The sequence below is a fragment of the Salmo salar genome, chromosome ssa09, assembly GCF_905237065.1.
Source record: "Salmo salar chromosome ssa09, Ssal_v3.1, whole genome shotgun sequence".
NCBI lineage: Eukaryota > Metazoa > Chordata > Actinopteri > Salmoniformes > Salmonidae > Salmo > Salmo salar.
This window is the reverse complement of record NC_059450.1, coordinates 63,174,899-63,200,683: the sequence shown is the minus strand read 5'-3', so window position 1 is coordinate 63,200,683 and position 25,785 is coordinate 63,174,899. Positions and strand designations below refer to the sequence as shown.

At 41.5% G+C, this 25,785-nt stretch overlaps 1 protein-coding gene across 3 annotated transcripts in view; it reads right to left on the bottom strand.

The window, feature by feature from the left end:
• Positions 1–25,785, bottom strand: part of LOC106611587 (leucine-rich repeat and immunoglobulin-like domain-containing nogo receptor-interacting protein 2) — a 467,988-nt gene that overhangs the window by 23,730 nt on the left and 418,473 nt on the right. The window contains exon 1 of one of the 3 annotated variants that reach the window (XM_014211960.2): positions 15,853–16,073. The exons of 1 other annotated variant lie outside the window; for it this stretch is intronic. Coding sequence is in view for 1 of the 2 variants with exons in the window: in XM_014211956.2 (XP_014067431.1) it covers positions 15,574–15,600 (27 nt within the window). In the remaining variant the exon portion in view is untranslated. Of the gene's footprint in view, positions 1–15,573; positions 15,817–15,852; positions 16,074–25,785 lie in introns of those variants that run through there. One more of the 3 variants, XM_014211956.2, reaches the window with a different exon arrangement.

The window sequence follows — 25,785 nt, the reverse complement described above, 5'->3', positions numbered from 1 at the left end:
GTTGGCAGAGTGTGCTAAAGCAGTGAGTAAAACAAACTTTGGGAGTAGGTTTCTAATGTTAACATGCATGAAACCAAGGCTTTTACTGTTACAGAAGTCAACAAATGAGAGCACCTGGGGAGTGGGAGTGGAGCTAGGCACTGCAGGACCTGGATTAACCTCCACATCACCAGAGGAACAGAGGAGAATTAGGATAAGGATACGGCTAAAGGCTATATGAACTGGCCGTCTAGCACATTCGGAACAAAGAGTAAAAGGAGCAGGTTTCTGGGTACGATAGCATAAATTCAAGACATAGTGTACAGACAAAGGTAAGGTAGGATGTGAGTACATTGGCATTGAGTAATGATAAGAGAGATATAGTCTCTTGAGACGTTTAAACCAGGTGATGTCATCGCGTATGTAGGAGGTGGATCAACATGGTTGGTTAAGGCATATTGAGCAGGGCTAGAGGCTCTACAGTGAAATAAGAGAGTAATCACTAACCAGGACAGTAATGGATGAGGCATATGTAGCCAAGTGAACGTATGGGTCCAGTGAGTGGTTGGGCTGACTGGGGACACGGCGATTCAGACAGTTAGCAGGCTGATACTAACAGTTAGTAGGCCGGGGCTAAACAAGCTAGCAGTTAGCAGACCGGGGCTGGCAAGTTAGAAGTTAGCAGACCGGGTTAGCAAGCAAGCAGTTGGCAGACTGGGGCTAGCAGTTAGCAGACCGGGGCAGGCAAGCTAGCAGTTAGCAGACCGGGGCAAGCAAGCTAGCAGTTAACAGAGCGGGGCTGGCAAGCTAGCAGTTAGCAGACCGGGTTAGCAAGCAAGCAGTTGGCAGACTGGGGCTAGCAGTTAGCGGACCGGGGCAGGCAAGCTAGCAGTTAGCAGACCGGGGTAAGCAAGCTAGCAGTTAACAGACCGGTGCTAGCAAGTTAGCCTTTGGGGGACGTCGCGATGGGGGTAAGTCTGTTTTCGCCTCTTCATGTGGTGACGTCAATAGACCAGTCGTGGAATTAGTAGGGTTCCAAGTAGCTCTAGGTAGCTAGTAGTCTGCGGTTAGCAGAATGGGCCTGTTGGAATCCTCTAGCAGATTATGTCGGTATTCCAGTCGTAGAGGATCGGCGCGGTTCCGTGTCCCGTACCGGCAGTAGAAGGGGTCCGGATATTGTAGCCCAGGAGTGGGTTTCGGTGGTAGCACAGGAGCCCGGGCCGGGCTAGCTTCAGGCTAATTGGTGCTTGCTCCGGGATGGAAACGCTAGCCAGGAGTAGTCACCCGGGATTGCGGTTAGCTAGTTGCGAAGATCCAGATGAAAATGTTCAGAGTTTGCGGTAGGAATCCGGGGATATGGGGTAAAAAATATAAAAATAATAATAGGTCCGTTATGCTCTGGTTTGAGTCACGTTGTTCGAACTGGCGAGAGCTTTCCAAGCTAAAGGTTAGCTGATGACCGCTAGCAATGGATTGCTGACTGATAGCTGGTAGGAAGTTAGCTGACTAGCTTCAGTTGAGGGATTCCAGATCCGAAGTAAATAGAAATACTTTAGAAAAAAAACTGATCCACGCCACATTGGGTGAGGCGGATTACAGGAGAGTATTTAGAAGTTTAGGTTTAGGAAAATATTTTAAAAAGATATGCGAAGAAAAAGATGTAAAAAGATATATACAAGGGACACGATAGGACAAAGTCGTTTGACTGCTACGCCATCTTGGATTATGGGATGACCTCAGGGTGGTCAGCTGAGCGTTGTCTCGCAGACTGATACTACATCGAAATGTACGCTCATATTGCTATAGCGCCCATCTGATAATGCAGGCCGACCGCCCTATTCACTGTCTGAGCTTGTGAATGCCAAAGTAGCTTTTATCAGATTGAAATCTAGAGGTGAGAGAGCAGCTACAGGAGATTGCGATCACTCCTCAGGCAGTTGACCGGTATATTCCATGGGCCACCACAGGTCTCTCTCTCTCTCTCTCTCTCTCTCTCTCTTTCTCTCAATTTCTCCATTCTCACTCTCTCCTTCCGGCTCTTTCTCCTTTCTCTCTTGAGTGTGCACAGTGCTCCCTCTCACAAAAACAACAACACAGCTGTTCAATATTCAGTTGCATCCTAAAGAAAAATACAATGTCTATTAATGGAGATTCAGTGGGTGATTAATTTAATGAAGAATCTATTAATGTTTAATCAACCATTCCACTGTTAATCCCCTTTCATAAAGCCTTAGTAAAATACAACGTGGAAAACCAATAGATTAAGAAACATTTATGCACTTTGACATTAAAAGTTGATGCTTTTCAAGACAAAAAAAGAAGACATCTTTCATAACACATAGACTTGTTTATGCTCTGTGGAATCTGTGAAACTCCTCATGATGCGTCTTTCGCAATCATCAAGGCATCTGTTTAAAATGAGATATCCAACTTCAGCAGATTTTGTATGCCAACTTGATCACTGAAAATGACTATTCTTGTGAAAGCTGATAGAGACTTGGAGAGCACAGCAGACAGAGTATGAAATGTTTGGCTCATCTAAACCTTATGATGATAAGTACACCCCAGTGAATTGCAATGGAACCCACTGTCACTCACTATTAAATAATTCATGACCTGGGATGCTCTTTGCTTCAGATGAATACCTTTGAGAAATTTCTCGAAGGTATTCACCTGAAGCAAAGACCATCAATGGTCACCTACAGTTGAAGACGGAAGTTTACATACACCTTAGCCAAATACATTTAAACTCAGTTTCACAATTCCTGACATTTAATCCTAGTAAAAATTCCCTGTCTTAGGTCACTTAGGATCACCACTTTATTTTAAGAATGTGAAATGTCAGAATAATAGTAGAGAGAATGATTTATTTCAGCTTATATTTCTTTCATCACAAGTTTACATACACTCAAGTAGTATTTGGTAGCATTGCCTTTAAATTGTTTAACTTGGGTCAAACGTTTCGGGTAGCCTTCCACAAGCTTCCCATAGTATGTTGGGTGAATTTTGGCCCATTCCTCCTGACAGAGCTGGTGTAACTGAGTCAGGTGTGTAGGCATCCTTGCTCGCACACAATTTTTCAGTTCTGCCCACAAATGTTCTATAGGATTTAGGTGAGGGCTTTGTGATGGCCACTCCAATACCTTGACTTTGTTGTCCTTAAGCCATTTTGCCACAACTTCGGAAGTATGCATGGGGTCATTGTCCGTTTAGAAGACCCATTTGCAAACAAGCTTTAACTTCCTGATCGATGTCTTGTGATGTTGCTTCAATATATCCACCCAATTTTCTCCTCATGATGCCATCTATTTTGTGAAGTGCACCAGTCCCTCCTGCAGCAAAGCACCCCCACAACATGATGCTGCCACCCCCGCGCTTCACGGTTGGGATGGTGTTCTTCGGCTTGCAAGCCTTCCCCTTTTTCCTACAAACATAACGTTAGTCATTATGGCCAAACTGTTCTATTTTTGTTTCATCAGACCAGAGGACATTTCTCCAAAAAGTACAATCTTTGTCCCCATGTGCAGTTGCAAACTGTAGTCTGGCTTTTTTATGGTGGATTTGGAGCAGTGGCTTCTTCCTTGCTAAGCGGCCTTTCAGGTTATGTCGATATAGAACTTGTTTTACTGTGGATATAGATACTTTTGTACCTGTTTCCTCCAGCATCTTTACAAGGTCCGTTCCTGTTGTTCTGGGATTGATTTGCACTTTTCGCACCAAAGTACGTCCATCTCTAGGAGACAGAACGCATTTCCTTCCTGAGTGGTATGACGGTTGCGTGGTCCCATGGTCTTTATTCTTGCGTACTATTGTTTGTACAGATGAACGTGGGAACTTCAGGCAATTGGAAATTGTTCCCAAGGATCAACCAGACGTCTACAATTTTGTTTCTGAGTTCTTGGCTGATTTCTTTTGATTTTCCCATGATGTCAAGCAAAGAGGCACTGCGTTTGAAGGTAGGTTGAAATACATCCACAGGTACACCTCCAATTGACTCAAATTATGTCAGTTAGCCTATCAGAAGCTTCTAAAGCCATGACATAATTTTCTGGAATTTTCCAAGCTGTTTAAAGGCACAGTCAACTTAGTGTATGTAAACTTCTGACCCACTGGAATTGTGATACAGTGAATTATAAGTGAAATAATCTGTCTGTAAACAATTGTTGGAAAAATCACTTGTGTCTTGCACAAAGTAGATGTCCTAACAGACTTGCCAAAATTATAGTTTGTTAAACAAGACATTTGTGGGAGCTGAAAAAACAAGTTTTAATGATTCCAACCTAAGTGTATGTATACTGACTTCAACTGTAACTAAAGCAGAGCTAAATGCAGTAAGCCTATCCCCAGCAGACACATCTGTATCAATGGAGGCTTGAACAACACCCCAAAAACCTCAAAAAGCAGGCACATCCTATTTGCTGGTGTTTGCCAAAGTAGTTGAGGATTAGATAACAAACTTGGCCCCTGTGCAATGAACAAGTAAAAGCCATTTGTGAAATTGGCCAGGTCCATATCTCCACTGGATGGTTTTTGGAGTGTTTTTGATGTGGCCCTTTGGCTACTATCATTCCATGTAATGCAATGGCTTTTCACACCCAAAGGTGTCTCTGCGCTCCAGCTGGATGTTCCAAGATGTCTGCTTTGTTTAGCCAACTATTATCAACGCTCTTAAAGACCATAGTCAAAGTTTTAGTTATAAGAGGGTATAGGAATAAAGAGACGGTACCTAATGTAACTGCGAAATGTAACTATCCACAAAGAAAGGGTGTTCTATCCTGGGAGCTGGTTTTTCATGTTTGGTTGTCTTGTACATTTATCTGTGTTGGTTGCCCTCAAGCCTGCAGCTCAGAATAATACTAATAGTGCTAGGAGAGAGAGAGAGAGAGAGAGAGAGAGAGAGAGAGAGAGAGAGAGAGAGAGAGAGAGAGAGAGAGAGAGAGAGAGAGTCTGAAGACCATATAGTCTGGTTTAGGAAGGGAATGTCTATGGAATGATTTATCAAAACAAGGTGTTCCTCAAGTACTACAAGCAGTAGTGGCAGAGGTGGTTTAACTTAACGACATAAGCCCCTTGTAGGTGTCTGTGGCGATGCCTGCTTACTTGACCTTTAGCACAGGCACCATGACCCCAAGCCAGCCATCTGACACGGACATACAAAGTGTTCCAAAGTGTGCTCTGGCTGATTAGGCTACCTAGACCTTTTCATTCCAAATTATTGAATGAAATTAATTTATCAACATAATGATGACGTTCCAGGTGGACTATTTGTTCTATTGTCAAATTGCAGTTGTTTTCTCTGTGTCTGTGTAAGGGAACCTCCCCCCTTCTAGTCTCAAATTAATATGAATAAGTACAAGATTGATGTAGCTCAACATTTCATTCATCCTCCCTATGGTCTCTAGTTGGAAAAAATCTTTGAATGTTATGCTTGGAAAACTGTCACACACCGTCTAAATGTTCTTTCACTATTCACAGGAGTTCAGCTATCCAGAATCAGAACCAGAATCATGCTATTATAGGGCTGAACAATAATTGTTCCACTCCACCAGGGTACCGAGAGGGATGAAAGACACCTCCACTAGACTTCACTGAGTCTACACTTTCACATTTCACAGTCATTCCATGTTTGCTTCATGCATTATATCATCCTGTAAAATAAAGTACATGTTTTCTTTATCTTTACAGTAGTAAATGTTGCATTAGATAGATATTTTAGATTTAATTGATGAAAGATAATTCATATCTCTTTTGGTGTTGTTGGTCATACTTGCTGTAGTCTGGTCTTTTTGGGCCAGACTGTGTTCTATTAATTTTTATACAACGGGTGGGTCTAATCCTGAATGCTGATTGGTTAAAAGCGCATTCCAGCCGGGGGCTATTCCACAAGTTATCACCGGCTGGATATATTACTTTAAAATGCCTATTTACTCTGTTCCATCTGACTGCGCAATCCACTGCCCAGGCAGGGAAGTTATAAACTTGATATTCACTATGAAAAGCATCTAGACATTATCTCACATTTATTTTAGACTAACCTTCAGTTTTCAACAGCAGAGATTTGTATAAACCTTGCTGTCTGTCTCTCCAACATTTTCGACATTGTTTCAATATTCAAATTGTCCTATAGTAATGAACTTGTAGGGGTCGGGTGTCGGGACAAGAGAGAAAGGCAGGCAGCATTTCTCAGCCAGTCGAAATCATGAATCAGCTGTCATAATTTTTATGGATATACAGTGCCTTGCGAAAGTATTCGGCCCCCTTGAACTTTTCGACCTTTTGCCACATTTCAGGCTTCAAACATAAAGATATAAAACTGTAATTTTTTGTGAAGAATCAACAACAAGTGGGACACAATTATGAAGTGGAACGAAATTTATTGGATATTTCAAACTTTTTTAACAAATAAAAAACTGAAAAATTGGCCGTGCAAAATTATTCAGCCCCTTTACTTTCAGTGCAGCAAACTCTCTCCAGAAGTTCAGTGAGGATCTCTGAATGATCCAATGTTGACCTAAATGACTAATGATGATAAATAGAATCCACCTGTGTGTAATCAAGTCTCCGTATAAATGCACCTGCTCTGCGATAGTCTCAGAGGTCCGTTTAAAGCGCAGAGAGCATCATGAAGAACAAGGAACACACCAGGCAGGTCCGAGATACTGTTGTGGAGAAGTTTAAAGCCGGATTTGGATACAAAAAGATTTCCCAAGCTTTAAACATCCCAAGGAGCACTGTGCAAGCGATAATATTGAAATGGAAGGAGTATCAGACCACTGCAAATCTACGAAGACCCGGCCGTCCCTCTAAACTTTCAGCTCATACAAGGAGAAGACTGATCAGAGATGCAGCCAAGAGGCCCATGATCACTCTGGATGAACTGCAGAGATCTACAGCTGAGGTGGGAGACTCTGTCCATAGGACAACAATCAGTCGTATACTGCACAAATCTGGCCTTTATGGAAGAGTGGCATGAAGAAAGCCATTTCTTAAAGATATCCATAAAAAGTGTCGTTTAAAGTTTGCCACTAGCCACCTGGGAGACACACCAAACATGTGGAAGAAGGTGCTCTGGTCAGATGAAACCAAAATCGAACTTTTTGGCAACAATGCAAAACGTTATGTTTGGCGTAAAAGCAACACAGCTCATCACCCTGAACACACCACCCCCACTGTCAAACATGGTGGTGGCAGCATCATGGTTTGGGCCTGCGTTTTCTTCAGCAGGGGCAGGGAAGATGGTTAAAATTGATGGGAAGATGGATGGAGCCAAATACAGGACCATTCTGGAAGAAAACCTGATGGAGTCTGCAAAAGACCTGAGACTGGGACGGAGATTTGTCTTCCAACAAGACAATGATCCAAAACATAAAGCAAAATCTACAATGGAATGGTTCACAAATAAACATATGCAGGTGTTAGAATGGCCAAGTCAAAGTCCAGACCTGAATCCAATCGAGAATCTGTGGAAAGAACTGAAAACTGCTGTTCACAAACGCTCTCCATCCAACCTCACTGAGCTCGAGCTGATTTGCAAGGAGGAATGGGCAAAAATTTCAGTCTCTCGATGTGCAAAACTGATAGAGACATACCCCAAGCGATTTACAGCTGTAATCGCAGCAAAAGGTGGCGCTACAAAGTATTAACTTAAGGGGGTTGAATAATTTTGCACGCCCAATTTTTCAGTTTTTTATTTGTTAAAAAAGTTTGAAATATCCAATAAAATTTGTTCCACTTCATGATTGTGTCCCACTTGTTGTTGATTCTTCACAAAAAATTACAGTTTTATATCTTTATGTTTGAAGCCTGAAATGTGGCAAAAGGTCGAAAAGTTCAAGGGGGCCGAATACTTTCGCAAGGCACTGTATACAAAGAAATGTCAGTTGAAAAAAGGTCAAATGAAACAAAGTGCAGCTAGTGTGCAGTCTTTCCAGCTTCAGGTGGAAGTGATTGTTTTAGCTGTGTTGATGTCTAGCTTCTTTGAACAACAGTGTCCTAACCAGAGAGCACAGTTTCTGTGCAAGGTGAAATCGTGCCTCATTAACTCATTGTTATTGATGTATCCAAATGAATTTAAATAGAAAACAGCTTAAACCACATGCAGCTACTGTTGTTATTCTGACTGTAAGTTAGCCATAGTTGGCTAGCTAGCTAGCAAGCAAGGGATAGAATGTGTCCAGCCAGAATGGCAATGGAACATTTAGAACAAACGTCATGGTCGCGTCGATAGACACAGAACAAAAAGACTGAATGACTGAACCAATAGAACGAACGACCAGCCGGCTTGGGAAGCAACCCTAGATTTTTTTCGGTACTATATCTTGTGGAAGGATGAAATAGTATGAATAAATTCATCAAAATAAAGTTTATGAAAATATGTCAATCATTATTTGAATACGTTGGTAACCTGTTGTATTAACGTGATAATGCCCTTGAAGCCAGTGTTTGGAGGATATATTGGCACAGTTTGCCGGCAACACCCATGCCAATATATCCTCCAAACACCGGCATCTTTGGCATTATCACTTAATTAGGGTAATTCATGTGGAAGCATTGCCAACGTTAGGGGTTAGGGAGGAGATTTCCCTACTATATAAATAAACAGTGGCGACCCGTCATTCAGGGCAGGGCTGAGCCCCACCTGTTTTGAGCCCCACATTTTTAGCAAAAAATAAATAAAATAAAAAATAATATATATATATATATACACAGTATATAAATATATATACACAGTACCAGTAAAACGTTTGGACACACCTACTCATTCCAGGGTTTTTCTTTATTTTTACTATTTTCTACATTGTAGAATAATAGTGAAGATATCAAAACTATGAAATAACACATATGGAATCATGTAGTAACCAAAAACATGTTAAACAAACAAAATCTATTTTATATTTCAGATTTTAAGACATGAAGGTCAATCAATCTGGAACATTTCAAGAACTTTTCAAGTTTCTTCAAGTGCAGTTGCAAAAACCATCAAACGCTATGATGAAACTGGCTCTCATGAGGACCGCCACAGGAAAGGAAGACCCAGAGTTACTGCTGCTGCAGAGGATAAGTTCATTAGAGTTAACTGCAACTCAGATTGCAGCCTAAATAAACCACTACTAAAGGACACCAATAAGAAGAATAAACTTGCTTGGGCCAAGAAACACGAGCAATGGACATTAGACCAGTCTGGTCTGATGAGTCCGTTATTGAGATTATTGGTTCCAACCACCATGTCTTTGTGAGACGCAGTAGGTGAACGGATGATGGGAACCATGTGTTGTTCCCATTGTGAATCATGGAGGAGGAGGTGTGATGGTGTGGGGGTGCTTTGCTGGTGACACTGCCAGTGATTTATTTAGAATGCAAGGTTCACTTAACCAGCATTATGCAGCGATACACCATCCCATCTGGTTTGCACTTAGTGCAACTATCATTTGTTTTCAACAGGACAATGACCCAGTACACCTCCAGGTTGTGTAAAGGCTATTTGAACAAGGAGAGTGATGGAGTTCTGCGTCAGATGACCTGCCCTCCACAATCACCTGACCTCAACCCAATTAAGATGGTTTGGGATGAGTAGGACCGCAGTGTGAAGGAAAAGCAGCCAACAAGTGCTCAGCATATGTGGGAACTCCTTCAAGACTGTTGGAAAAGCATTCCAGGTGAAGCTGGTTGAGAGAATGCCAAGAGTGTGCAAAGCTGTCATCAAGGCAAAGGATGGCTACTTTGAAGAATCTCAAATATAAACTACTGTTGTGTTGTGTTGTGTAGTGGCTTTGCTGGCATGCATCCCCACATTTTTGGGGTTGGTTTGCCCCACCAAGATGCAAAAATCGGCACTGTAAACAGAGGACATTCAAGAAGGAAAAGTAATAACTTCAGTGGGGTAAAGAAATGTTCAGCCTGTAATTAGCTAACTAGTTAATTTATAACTAAAACATACATTTTATTAGCTAACTGATTTTGAGATGCTAGAAAGCAAGCTAAAGCTATTAGCTGTCTGACTTTCTCTGGGCTGAACATTGCTAGCTAACGTTAGTTGCTACTTCCTAGCCACAAGATCGTAACATTTAACAGGTTGCTATTGTCTAATATGTCACTTGTTTTAGTGTAGAAGGGTTGTTCTAACATTTTTAAAATGTGTGTGATGATTTATCTGCACTATTCATGATGTTAGCATCAAACAATTGCCAAAATGTGAAGGTCTTTGCTTGCTAGCTACTGTGTGTGTTTGCCCCAGATTTGTTTAATTTAACAAGGCAAGTCAGTTAAGAATAAATTCATATTTACAATGATGGCCTACCCCGCACGGTGCTGAGCCAATTGTGTGCCGCCCTATGGGACTCCCAATCACGGCCGGTTGTGATACAGCCTGGAATCGAACCAGGATCTGTAGTGACACCTCTAACACTGAGACGCATTGCCTTAGACTGCTGCGCTAATCAGGAGCTGGCTGGAAGTAGAAGGGCTGAGCCGGCCCTATGTAAACCAATAAATCATGTTTCATTAAATTCAAAATGGGATATCCAACCAGCAAAGGTTGTTGCCTGGAAGTCTGAGGGCACATCCCCTTCATTGTCGTCGCTTCGTGCCGACACATCAAAGCAGCCGTTCCAGACTCTCAAGTCAAGGGCATAGAGAGGCTGGTGTTAGCAAGACTAGTGTCAGGGAGAGTGGGATATACAAAAAACACATTTCCAATTTACATGTGTATTAATTACACTCTTGTACATGTGTGTGTAATAGAACAAATATACTGTACAGGGACTTTACATAATAGGATAAAGACTTGCATTCGGCATTTTCAGACTCATGTGAACACAGTGCACTGCAAAATGCAAAATATTTACCCCTTTAACGGGAACAGTTATAAATTAAAATGGAAGCTGAAGGCCAATGGTCCCTGACACTTTCCTTTTGAACTATGCTGGCTTGGCCTTGACTTGAATTGAAGTTGCACCAACCTCATACACACAAGCCGCATCTCATGAATTCCAGTATACTCCACACTACAGAGACAACATGCTGTGCACTACGCCCCATCATTAACTGTAAGATCGCGCTCTAATGTGAAGGGGTTAACATACGCATATAAGATATGTCAGCGCTGCTTTTGATATCTTAATTTCCCAGATATCAAAAATTAAATAACAAACAATCCTCACAAGGGTAACTGTATGGAAAAGTTATTAAATTATAATTGAAACGTTAATGAGCCTTATAGCATCTAATGACTCTACCCTGAAGGAAACATGTAATTAACTTGCAGGTTAATGCATTGCCAGGGTGCAATCAATCCACCTTTTATAAAGGGAGTGTCTGCAAGTAATCCAAGCGGATGGTGACAATGGAAATGAGAAGGCAATCCTGGAACGTTCTCTTCTTGGTTTATACATTATTCAAATTATTTTTGTAAAGGATGGTGGATGGCATGGGTTAGAGCCATATGGTCTGCCAAGGCGCAAAATGACACTGGCCTATTCTTTGATGAGCTTTGATGAGTGGGTTGTGTAACTCAAGCTCTCTCAGTACATGCAATGGCATGCGTGTAAGGGACGTGACCTAGTTAAAAAAAAACATCAATAACATGAAGTACATCCTCACATGGTTCTGTTAGAGTACCAGTGTATCTAGCTCAAAACTGTACTGTAGTTTAGCTACACTAGAACAATAACAACACCACAGATTTTTTTGTATCTTTGATTAGTGCAATTTATCGTTAGTACCAATGTATGCTGTTGTGTCAGACATCCTTTCCTGTACATCATCATCCCCTGGCCAATGTCACAATACCAATTTATCAGTGTGATCAAACACCATCTGATTCCGAATGAACATGCATATTTTAGAGAAAGAAATGGATAACCAAATTATTGGAATCGTATTGTAGAGATTATATGGACAAATTATGACCTTATGGTCAAAAGACATTAGTGAAATGTTCTCCAAATATTGCCATCAATCAGAAGCAAATGAAAGGGAAAGTAGCTTGAGATTAACACAATTACCATAGCTGCAACATAATCACCAACCGGAATCATGTGAGGCAGAGAAAGAGATTTTGGACCACATCCCTAACTGTGAGAATCAAAGACCTTGGGTAGGCTAATAACAATCCGCTATTCTCCAATTGGCCTAGTGCTTTATTCACATGGCAAAGTCAAACAGAATTAATCAGTGTTAATCAGCCATAAACTTTGCAAGATGGAAGCAGCTGCTTTTTATTATTATTTCTGATAAGCATTGAGTTTAGGAGCAGCCAAAGAGCACCGTCAAGTGGTTGGGCCTCAATTTACCCACAATCAAACACTGCAGAATGTATTTAACACCATGATTTACAGTCTTAATCCCATGTTTAATAGTTATTAATTAATACAACTAAACTGTGGAGAGGAACAGGAGCTTGTAAGCGTGGCTGAATATTTTGTAATTAAATGTGCCAGGATTCAATTATAATGGCACCGAATAAGGACATCATTGGCGAGCCCTGGGTAGGTGATTATTATCAATACACAAGTCAAGATGAGAGATGAGTACTTTGATGGATGAAATTGGGAAGTCCTCAAGATTTTAGTCACTAATTTCCATTGGGGTAGACTAAGGTATTGAATAGAAGAATTTCAAAGCATATTTTTTTTCACTATAGCCCCCTATAGCACCCTTACCATATCAACATTAATGTATTTTCATATTGATATTGAGGTGAAATTATTATGCTTTATTGCACCACTTGAAACAGGTCAAAATGCGCTATAGGGAAGCATGTGTGTGCTCTCTACAATGAGTAGGATGTTCAGGACAGGTACTTAATCTACCATTAACAGGGCCAAGTGGTATAAAAGGTGCATCCCTGCAAACAATAATGAGTTGTTAGGTTGTCAGGACGTTGTCATGGTCCCCTGGAGGTTTTGTCTAGTTTAGCACGTTTTTAGGGTGTTCTTGGGACATTGTGGCATGGTCCCCTGGAAGTTTTTGTCTAGTTCCTGGTTTGTCCCGGGGACGTCACCCGATGGTCACAAAGAACCCCCCCCCCCCACCCCCATATAGGTAATAAATGTGTAAGCGGCTTCTGAAATTCTACAGAATCTGTGGCACAGCAGAAAGATCAGCATACATCATATCCAAAGGTTGTGAGTTCAAATGCCAGGTGGGGTCATATTGAAAAGTCAGTACAAAGTGATCATGTCAAATGTAATCATATTGTCATCTATTAAAGATACTTACCTTAACTAACCCTCATGTCATTACTTAACTTAGAATGGTTTGGAAATCCTGGGACCATCACGTAACAAAAACCTCTAGGGGACCATGACATAATGTCCCAAGATTGTTAAGGGGACCTTCAGGGAGCTGTCCCAAGAATGTAATAGAAACAAACCAGGAACTAGACAAAACCTCCATGGGACCATGACACAGCTTCCCAAGAATGTCCTCGAGGATGTCCCTGCAACAAACTGGGAACTGGACAAAACCTCCAGGGGACCATGACACAACATCCCAAGAACGTTCATGGGACCTTCATGGGACCATGACACAATGTCCCAAGAAGGTCCTAAAAATGTCCCTGGAACGAACCCGAGAGAAAAGCGTCTAAGGACTAGTGAAATTAAATTCCTGAGAACTTCATGACATGGTCCTCAGTAACATCCTGGGAATGTACATGGAACTAAACAAAGCTCCCCCAGAGAAACTTCCCTTTGGACCATAACACGTTCTAAGAACGTCAGTGGGATAACGTCACGTCAAACCCTCAGTGGGCCTAATGCGAATGTCCTCAGCACGTCCCCTGTTTGCTGGGATATTACCCAGGGGCTATAGAACACATTTGTCTATAATAGCTGTGGAACCCTGCCATGTTAAGTTGCCTTCAGCGAAAATACCAGAGCAGGAAAATGTGTACTCTAAGCACAGGCTAATTGCAACAAGCTCTATATAGGGAGTGTAAGCTTGGTATACTATAACATATACTATAATGTTGCTGATTATGTTAAGATTAGCATAACCCAGCTATCAACACTGATAGTTGTTAAGAACAATGTATCCCAAACTATTCCCTGGGGACCACTAGACATTGTACATATTTGTTCTATTCCAGAGCATTTAATTCCACTGTAGTCATCCAGTCTTCAAGCCCTTGATTAGTTGATAAAGCGATGCTAGTGTAGGGTCCCAGAGGACTGGGATGGGAAACACTGGGGTAGATCACGAATAGTCAACTATAACTTGTTCTATCTATTCTAAATGGCACACCTGCAAGAAACAATACACAAGTGTAGCTAGACATAAATTATGTTCCACCTCAGTTAAAGGTAAGATCAGGCTTTATATTAACCCTATGGTACATTAATCATGACGTCCGGTGCTAACGTTTTAAGACAATGAAAACTGATGGCTCCCATCTGTATTTCCAACACACGTCCCCCAAATGATATAGATGCAAGCCTCTTTCCACATATCCACACAAGCTAATGCAATTTGTCAAGTAAGAATGCTTAATGTACCACATAAAGCAGTGTTTAATATGATAAACCGACTAAATGGATGTCTGGGAAGGAAGCACACTTAGTTATCTTATTTCATAGGAAGTGGACACAGGTTGTTAGTGCGTATGGTGGCAGGTTATAAGTGCTGGGAATGGTTTTGGAAATGACCAACATTATATAAAGGCCTACTTCACAGCAAACAGGAGTTAAAATTGAAAACCATCCAAGTTTAATCCATTGTACCGAACCCACCTGATGTGCTATGGGGTCTATTGAAAAAGGCCTGCGTGGAATCAAAATCACTAATCAATTTGCCATTTTCATTATTTTGTTAATTACAAAAATCTATTTGCATACGAGTCACTAGCAAGTTTCTTCAGAATTTTCCCACTGACCTCCTACTCTTTGGTATTTGTGAGTAGTGACGTCAGAGAACAGTCACTGCCACACAATCTATACCAATTAAAAAATTCACAGCCTCACTAAAACAACCATGTTCATCATGCCTGAACTAAGTGTCTCTGATAATTGCGAGCTGTCACAGCCACAGAACAGAAAAGCTGTCACAGCCACAAAACAATATACCAATACACCCTAAAACAATCCCTTCCGTCTGGCCCTGAAGCAAGTGTAGCCTAGCCTCTGCTCACAGGGGAAGTGGCTGATGATTAAAATGCATTAAAAAGAGCTAAGAGTTCAATGTGTTTGCTGCTAAATATCTTCTGCTACACTCCATCTCCCAAGTCCAGGCATCCCACATCTGATATGAGTCAGGGGTGTCTTAGCTGTATTGTGATTCAGCCAAAGGGCTAGTTAGGTGAGAAGAATGTCTTCGACGACCCCTGCATTTCCCTCAAAATGGTTCAGCGATTCAGAGCGACAAACAATATAGCCATTAGCGTCTGTTTGCTCACTCCTTAACTACACAGGCACAAACATTTGCAGGCTTCAAGTTTATGGCACTGTGTCATATAGGGAGGGATACATATCCAGCAATTCATTGATACCCTCCACTGACCCTCTATATCCTCTAAATGTGGAACAACAATAACAACCCAAAACAATCAGAATACCAATAACTACTACAGCAAGCTCCAGCAGTACTGCATGCACTAACCTCGTGGTTGTGTTCCACCCACTCCATTGCCCCAACAGGTTAACTAACAACACATCTGACATGCAAGCAGAATTTCTAGAAACAAGTATTTTCTCCACAAAACTCTTCTTTTTATGGCCCCACTTTAAAAATCAATAGCACAAATATTTTATGAATCACATGACTACAAAAAAAGTCTGATCTTGGCAAACCAAAATAAGAACAGCTTCAAAATGCTGTTACAATAGGTTATCCACTTCAGTGCCAGATTGAGCCATAGCAAACAACACGATAGCATACCCATTTTCCCTCTCTTCCTGTTATTCCAATGAGGTCTCTGGATACTTGATCCAGTGATACCGGAATCTCATAGGATCATTCTCCCATAGCCATCTCTTGCTCAGCTCAACAATTGCTAGACATCTCCCTCAAGCTACAAGCTACCGCTTCCATATCTCTCTCTCTCTCTCTCTCTCTCTCGCTCTCTCGCTCTCTCGCTCTCTGACAGACACATCCGTGCAATCATGAGGCTTGACCTTTGGCACTCTACTCAGTGCCATTAAAATCCATTCAGATGTGGCTCCTCCCAGGGAGGGACTTGAGACTCACACTAAAAGCCTCCCGGAGTCCTAAATGTCAGCTTGTATAAGTCTGGCCACTTGCTTACAATCATCTGAATCATTCCTTTGTTGTAGGAGGGTGGTGAGGAAGTCATTAACTACAATGAAACCCTCCCAGTTTTAATGACTGACCGTACGAGCAGATCTATGGAGATATACCTCCTTTCATCTCGTCATTAATGACAGTCAGCAGAGAGAAGGGAGACATAATAAATTATTGATCTGCAAAGTTTTATCCATCTAAAGTGCATTTCCACTCCCTGTCACAACATACCAAAATACATATAGAGAAACTGCATAATTGTTTCTCCAAGAGGATAACAAATAACAAAGGAATGTTCATGATTGAAAGCATTGTGTCTAACTGGATTACATACAGTAGGCATCCCATGCATATGAAATCAAACAACCAAATTAATTGAAAAGCACTCAAATTACCTGCAATTCTGTCCTTTGTGTTGTAAATGTTCATAAAATGGTAATATGAATGCACTTTTAACTGAGTTTGACACTGCAGGTAGCTGCGTTAAAACAGTATACATGTAGTCCATCCAAAACAAAAAAACAGTGATGGTGGTAATAGTGACCATACAGTTTAATTTCTAATTGTGGTTGCTGAGGTAGCATTTGCTTTTGATGGTTGATGATGTAGCCAAGAATAAGAGGGCTCAAGAACAGTACAGTTTGGTAGAGTTACTACATGATCTTCACATCGATGGACTGAAATAGAGGGAAATTGAGCCTGGTCATCCATGTAACCATATCTCAGGGTCCAGATTATGTTTGTTATCTTTGTTACTGATGCAAACATACACCAATACTGGGACACACATCTAAGGTTGTGTCCCAAATGGCACCCTATTCTCTAGCACAGCTAATTCCATTTTGCTCGAGTTATGCCCTAAAGCACAGAAGTTTTGTAATTAAAGTAGTTAATGAACCCCTCAAAGAGTCATTGTGAGGAAGCTTAATGTAATACAACCCTGTTTATTGGATTAAAGAGTATTCAGATGTCCTCAAGATTGATTGGCTATTGATGAGGTCACGTTAGGTCCCATGTTTGGCCCATAAAGGAAAACACGCAGGGGGTAAAAGATTATAGTTGTCATGACGCCAGCTGCTGATTCTTGTGTATTTAACAGTTTAATCAATATTAGATTTCTGTTTGTCTTATATAATGTCTATCCAGGTGTAAAATACTGGGATTAGAATTTTAACATTGAATTATCTGAAATTACATTGTCAAAAATACTGCAGGGATGCCCATATTCAATATATAGTGCTTAGGAAAGTATTTAGACCCCTTGACTTTAACATTTTGTTACCTTACAGCCTTATTCTAAAATGGATTAAATAAAACAATTTTCTCATCAATCTACACACAATACCCCATAATGACTAAGCAAAAACAGGTTAAGAATTTGTAGCAAATGTATTAAAAACAAAAGACAGAAATACCTTTTTTATATAAGTATTCAGACCATTGACTATGTGACTACATCCTGTTTCCATTGATCATCCTTGAGATGTTTCTACAACTTGATTGGAGTCCACCTGTGGTAAATTCAATTGATTGGACATGATTTGGAAAGGCACACACCTGTCTATATAATGTCCCACAGTTGACAGTGCATGTCAGAGGAAAAACCAAGCCATGAGGTCGAAGGAATTGTCCGTAGAGCTCCGAGACAGGATTGTGTCGAGGCACAGATCAGGGGAAGGGTACCAAAACATTTCTGCAGCATTGACGGTCCCCAAGAACACAGTGGCTTCAATCATTCTTAAATTGAATAAGGCTGGAATCACCAAGACTTTCCTAGAGCTCTCCGCCCGGCCAAATTGAGCAATCGGGGGAGAAGGGCCTTGTTCAGGGAGGTGACTCTGACAGAGATCTAGAGTTCCTCTGTGGAGATGGGAGAAGCCACTCTTCAGTAAAAGGCACATGACAGCCCCCTTGGAGGCACCTAAAGACTCTCAGACCATGAGAACCAAGTTTCTCTGGTCTGATGAAACCAAGATTGAACTATTTGGCCTGAATGCCAAGCGTCATGACTGGAGCAAACCTGGCACGATTCTTACGGTGAAGCATGGTGGTGGCAGCATCATGCTGTGGGGATGTTTTTCAGTGGCAGGGATTGGGAGACTAGTCAGGATACAGACACAGATGGAGTAAAGTACAGAAAGATCCTTAATGAAAACCTGCTCCAGAGTGCTCAGGACCTCAGACTGGGGCAAAGATTCACCTTCCAACAGGACAATTACCCTAATCACACAGCCAAGGCAATGCAGGAGTGGCTTTGGGACAAGTCTCTGAATGTCCTTGAGTGGCCCAGCCAGAGCCCGGACTTGAACCCTATCGAACATCTCTGTAGAGACCAGAAAATAGCTGTGCAGCAACGCTCCCCATCCAACCTGACAGAGCTTGAGAGAATCTGCACAGAAGAATGGGAGAAACTCCCCAAATACAGGTGTGCCAAGCTTGTAGCGTCATACCCAAGAAGACTTGGGGCTGTAATCACTGCCAAAGGTGATTCAATAAAGTACTGAGTAAAGGGTCTGAATACTTATTTAAATGTAATATTTCCATTTATTTATTTTTATACATTAGCAAACATTTCTACAAACCAGTTTTTGCTTTGTCATAATGGGGTATTGTGTGTAGATTGATGAGGGAAAAAAACGAATACATTTTAGAATAAGGCTGTAACGTAACAAAATGTGGAAAAAGTCAATGGGTTTAAATACTTTTTTGAAGGCACTGTATATATATATAGATAAAAAACTAAACGCTGCAGCATTGCACCAAATCCATAAATATTTTATCTGCTGATAAGAACACACAAACTCGTCAATTTTGCAACACATAAACCGGTTGCATTTTATGTTTCCATTTGAAACAAATGCAGATGGCCAAGATGCAGATATGTAGATGCGTATTCACGGAGTGACATGCTCAACTTATATTGTTTAGTAATTTGAACGGTTTCTCCACTAATCATTACATTTACATTACATTTAAGTCATTTAGCAGACGCTCTTATCCAGAGCGACTTACAAATTGGTGCATTCACCTTATGATATCCAGTGGAACAACCACTTTACAATAGTGCATCTAAATCTTTTAAGGGGGGGGGGTTAGAAGGATTACTTTATCCTATCCTAGGTATTCCTTAAAGAGGTGGGGTTTCAGGTGTCTCCGGAAGGTGGTGATTGACTCCGCTGTCCTGGCGTCGTGAGGGAGCTTGTTCCACCATTGGGGTCCCAGAGCAGCGAACAGTTTTGACTGGGCTGAGCGGGAACTGTGCTTCCTCAGAGGTAGGGGGGGCCAGCAGGCCAGAGGTGGATGAACGCAGTGCCCTTGTTTGGGTGTAGGGCCTGATCAGAGCCTGAAGGTATGGAGGTGCCGTTCCCTTCACAGCTCCGTAGGCAATCACCATGGTCTTGTAGCGGATGCGAGCTTCAACTGGAAGCCAGTGGAGAGAGCGGAGGAGCGGGGTGACGTGAGAGAACTTGGGAAGGTTGAACACCAGACGGGCTGCGGCGTTCTGGATGAGTTGTAGGGGTTTAATGGCACAGGCAGGGAGCCCAGCCAACAGCGAGTTGCAGTAATCTAGACGGGAGATCACAAGTGCCTGGATTAGGACCTGCGCCGCTTCCTGTGTGAGGCAGGGTCGTACTCTGCGAATGTTGTAGAGCATGAACCTACAGGATCGGGTCACCGCCTTGATGTTAGTGGAGAACGACAGGGTGTTGTCCAGGATCACGCCAAGGTTCTTAGCACTCTGGGAGGAGGACACAAGGGAGTTGTCAACCGTGATGGCGAGATCATGGAACGGGCAGTCCTTCCCCGGGAGGAAGAGCAGCTCCGTCTTGCCGAGGTTCAGCTTAATCAGTCAGGTGGTTATATTCCTCCCCGTCTCTGAAGTTGCTTTCATGTTCCACCTACAGTAGAAGACTCCGAACTTGTTCAACAAAACATACCCTTCATCTATATTTAGTTGCATTATTAATTATCCTAATGTGTTTTTTTTTTGCCTCTCGCTATTTAATTATTCATGAGGAAGCTCATGGGTGTTCCTCCCCCCTCCCGCAAGCACACCTTTCATTTTGAACATGCTGAAAATAAGTTTCGGTAGAGGAATGGAAAGATGAAGAGATGAAACAGGATGAGTAACATGTAAATCTGAATGAAAATCTGTCAAAGCCAATGCTTTTGACAGGCAGCTAAGGCTAATTAGGTGGCTTTCTCTGGCTTCTAATTTGAGTGACCTTTTGTTAAAAAGCACAATGAACTAAATGACCGAATGACACAATAATCTAGTCACATTGGTCACGAATGTGACTCAGTATCGACTCAAAATATACCCTTTGTCAACCCAAAGATGTCTTCTATTACTGAAAGAATGCATGACATAATATACAAAACAGTGAAGAGACAATATAAGAAAACAATCCTCCAACGTGGTCTCATTAGAATATGTCAAAATAGACATTGAACCATTGTATTTATATGTCACAATAGCTGACATATAGGTCGTTATATGCCACTTACAGTGACATATTACTGTCACTATAACGATGAATTGTCCTCCCCCTTGCTTCAAACTGAATTTGCAGGTCTTCAAAATACTGAGAGAATCTTTGCAGTATCAGTACAAATCACTATCTATATCTTGAAATACCCCAAATCTTGAAACAGTTTGGTACAATTATCACATTGTAAAACTTTGACTCTGAAACCCCTAATACAGTCAACAAATGTGCATGAACAATGCAATTACATATGTTTCAGGTGCCATATGAGCAGATATAATTGAATAGATTTTCCCTTAGTTTGCATTAGTGCACAGTCATGCACTCTGTGGACAACCTAACTGAAAGTACTAAACCTCAAGTCACATTTCAAAGATAGTTTATCAGTGGTCTATACTCCCACTCCCGCCTTGTCAATCAGTCGGTAGGGAGCTTTGCGGATTGTGACTTCACAGCATGGGTATTTACCTCACATAAAGAGTTTGTTGCCTCGGTGAGACCTGAGGTGAGGTACACAGAGAGCCTGTTCCTGGAAGATAAGCTCAGAATGAGCTCCCCTGCAAACACACCTCTTCACAAACAATCATTAACATAGCCATTTCTCATGACACATTACTGATTTCGCTATCATTTTGAGCCTCTCCTTATTGACCATGCCTGCTTTAGTTATCGACTGCTTCCAGAAGACTAACTTGATGGTGTGTAATCCTTTCAGAGAAGTTAAATAGTAACATTGAAAAGGAGGGAGGATAAATTGGCTTTTTAAAATTAAAACAGATCAAATGTTTTGCTGGTACAGTGAGCAGCGGTATCAAATAACAGCAGTCTTGGCAAGAACATTACATTTAATTTTACAATTTTAAATGTAACCTTTATTTAACTAGGCAAGTCAGTACAGAACAAATTATTATTTACAATGACAGCCGACAGTGGACGACACTGGGCCAATTGTGCGCCGCCCTATGGGACTCCAGGGTGTCTGTAGTGATGCTTCTAGCACTGAGATGTAGTGCCTTAGACCGCTGCACCACTCGGTATTGATGTCAAAAGAGCAAAAGTACAGAATATCAATGTTTGATGGACTTTTTATGCAAGAGATTATTGAATTGATCAAGTTGAAATACACTACTTCCTGCAGGTCCATTATTTATATTTGTTCAAGGTATTCTGCAGTTCCAATAGGAAAATCAGTGCACATGGTTTATCAACCCCAGAAGCTGAATTAAAAGGGAAGACACACCTTAGCCTCTCTCCCCATCGCCCAAAGCTTATTCCATCTTACCGTCCCATGTGTCAGCTAGAATTTTCTGCCAGACAATATCATTTTGAAAGTTCTGGCACCAACACAGCTAATTCTATTGTCTCTGCAGCCAAAAACCTATACCAAGCTGCATGGGGACTTCGAAAACAGCCAGGAGTGCAGTAGGATCCAAAATGCCTACAAAACAACCTAAAAGCCTGTCACCGCTAACACGTGTTGGTGGGAATTATTTCTCAACCACGGTTTCAATGGGTGGACGGAAAGCCCCAGGAAAAACGTCTCTCCCAGCTGAACTATCAAATGCCTGCATATGATGAAGTTGGTTGGCTAAAGCTTGCAATATCTCTGCACGTGGGGACTTTTATTTTATTCTCTGTGGCTTTCGAAAACACAGTTGTGTGGGACGGGGCCTATCTCTGCCCTTAAGGTATCGAGCTTCAAGGGATCCGTTAATTGAGCAGAATTCCATTTTGACTCTGGTGTGTCCCTGTCCTACAATTGTCATCAGGACTAGTGTTACTACAGCTAAATCTGCCAAACGAAGCCACTGTTACACTCTGAAAGGTCCTCAAGGCCCGTGAGGTTTGGCGTCCGAGGATGCTGTATGTGTCAGTGTAATGGCTACATTTGTGTGCAATGGCGGGGCTCCTCCAATTTGGAAGAATAAAACAGGAAGATAAAGAGCCAGAGGGCACTGTCGACTAATTAAGGCCCAGATGGTCCAGATAAGTAGGGCCAGTAGGGCCTCCTACAATTAATTACTGAATAGTATTCAAGTGGGTATTGTTGGTCAGTCAGATACTGCTGACAAGCATCGTCACTGCCACGCCTATGGCCATGAGAGAGGTGGAATGACAGAACAGCTTAGACAAGGTTTTAACAGACTATACTGGAGTTGGTGCCCATGTAGGTTGTTTCACTCCTCAAAATAGAAGCCCAATTTACTGGATACTGACACCTAAATGTATTATTCTATGTATACACAGCAACCTCCCAAGACTCGTAATTGGGCAGATTTCTATCATGGTGTAAAGACATTGCCCTGCCATTTTCATTCTTCACAACTGCCACAACCACAGTCTCACACTTAAGTCTTATCCAATGTGCACACACCTCTTTTATGCTGCATGTATTATCCCAGATGATAGCTCCTCACATTTGACTTGACAAAATTTTGCCAGATGCCAAAAGTCTGCAATCAGTTTAAAAACTTCTTCGTGTCACCTTTGAACAGGTGAAGGGGACTGAATCATTCTGGCTCCAAAAATGAAGTTTTCACCACAATGGAAATTTAATGAATTGTCAAGGGTCCTGAAAGAGATCACCAAACACATTCCTCCCACCCTGCATAAGAGGACAGGTGGAGACATGGAGGGTTCAGGTGGATGCCACCAATTGCCCAACACAGGACTTGACAGCATGAGAGGGGGAACTTTCACACATTACTTCTGAAGAAAGTATAAGAAGGATCCTTGACCACAAAAGGAAGGTGATACGGTACCTTTCTTTTCCGTGTGCCAATACATTGGACATATATAATGTATGACAAGGCCCCAGGGGCTCCATTAAGAGATCCGGGACATCGCAGTGTCTAGTTGAGAAACTTAGAATGTCCCCTTAAAGTCGACAGATACTGTACCATACACTATATTCTGGGAATAATGGGAAGAAAAGGCTTCCGATGTCCTTTCACACAGCTGTCTATTTTTACCAATCAACCTCATGCTTAAATTTGAGAATCGAGGGAGCTCTTTTTGGGATAGGGGGAGGGTGAGATTGGGTTGAATTATGGAAATAGTATGTAATTGAGAAGACCCAGCAGGAGGACGAGGCATAATCATGCGGCTTGTATGATCAGCAAGTCAGGAGTGCGGAGATACGCTACACCATCTGCAGACAAATCTCCTACATGAAGGGATTTCACTGTAATGTGGTTAGAATAACATGCTTTGATGTGATCCATTTTGTGCAGGGGGTGGGGGGAGTACAGCTCAAGCTATGCAAGAGATATTAGAGAAAGTAGGAGATAGGAATCCCATTGATCAATGAACGGAGGAACGTACAGTATAACGCCTCACACACCAGACTGTTGACAAATTGGAAATGCTGTGTCGTGGTTGCTAATCGTCACACATGAGTAAACAAAACTTCCTATTTTCCTTGAAAGTACATAATGTCACGATTCCAAATCTATATGATATTACAGAGAACAAGTTAATAATCTCACATCTCGGAAACTATTTGTTGTGTTGTACTTCTTGTCGACAAAATTCATGCTAATGTTGGATTTTTTGGTTAGCGCCCAATTGACTCCCATTCACTCCTTGAAGGAGGGCTCTCCTTGTCCCAGAATCACCTAGAATTCAATGCACGGCCCATGGGCAACGTACACAATGGGCGTTAATAAAATTCCAAAGGAGTTTTCCATGCCCTCAAAAGTAGCTCTGACTATGCCTCACAATTTATAGGCACAAGGAATTGGGAAGAAGGGCATTATCGGACAATTGTGGGTTGTGGAAATTATTACATTCACTTCGAGACAGTGGGATTTGTGCATTGCTTTCAATGCCTTAAATGTGCTTTAAAGGTGCAATATGCAGAAATCGCTTCATATTGCCAAAATTCTAATAGTTTGCCTAATTTCAGTTTATGTAACAAAACAAACAAAACAAGCAAGAGTAGAGAATCATTGTACCATCTGAACCCTTATGAAATATCAATATAGTGTATAACAAAATGTTTAGTCTTTTCAGCTGTTTGAAGCTGGTGTACAAAACCGAAAGTAAAAGACGCAAAAACAAAACTTAAGAATGGGAAGCATAGAAATTGTGCACATAAAACAGATCTACCGCTTCTTTGACTTGCTTTGAATGAGTGACAGATCGAAAACTCACATTTAAATGTGAATTTGGTTGGGTCGCCCAAAAAGTTACATATTTCCGCTTTAATATACATGACCATGTAATAACTGTTGTTTTCTTTTTAAGTTACAGGGGCATTGCATCAGAATTCCACAACTTGATACTTTCTTATTAACCATGAAAAAATATTAGGGCAAGTTGTCTTTACAATCGACTTAAAGCCTTCTTCTTTGGATGCTGTAGCTGTCTTATGTATTAAATCAGTGACCCTTTGCAATGATGATGTCCAATGGTACATAATTTCATATACCATATGGATATGAATGCTAAAGAGAGAAAATCTCTGCAATGCCTATGCATTAAAACACCCTGTTGTTTTTAAAATAGTAATTTCTATGAGAGAGTAATTTTCTCAAGGGGATGGATCAAGAATATATAGAAATGGAGGAGGGACATGCCTTTCAATTTCAGTCAAGGTGAGGGTTTAGTATTTTTTTAATCTAGTCCAGAGGAGGGTCACGTAATGTGTAATTGCTGACATTTCTATGGCCGAATAACAATTTGTTTCTTATTAGGCTGTACAGTATTTTGATGTGTGCCCAATGCCGCCCTTCATCTCTGATTCTCCGCTGGGCGCACAATATCAAGTGCGCCTATAGGCTATTTAGTGTGGCCTCAATCAAATTATCCATAGCTTCGGAGAAGCACAGAGCAAAGTTAAGATAGCTGCTGGGATGGTGTAAATAAAACTAGGCTGCAATACACACTGCAATGGATATTTCATCCCTGAGCCCTGGACTGCTCTGCTCTTGCTGATCAAACACTTTGTGTGCTGCCTAACCAATGCTGTGCTGTGTAGGCCTACAGTGGCAGTTCAGGCGGAGAGTCAAAGGCTTCTTAAAATATCTTTTTTATTAGGCCTAGTCCAGAAAATGCAATATCTTGCGGACAGACTAAC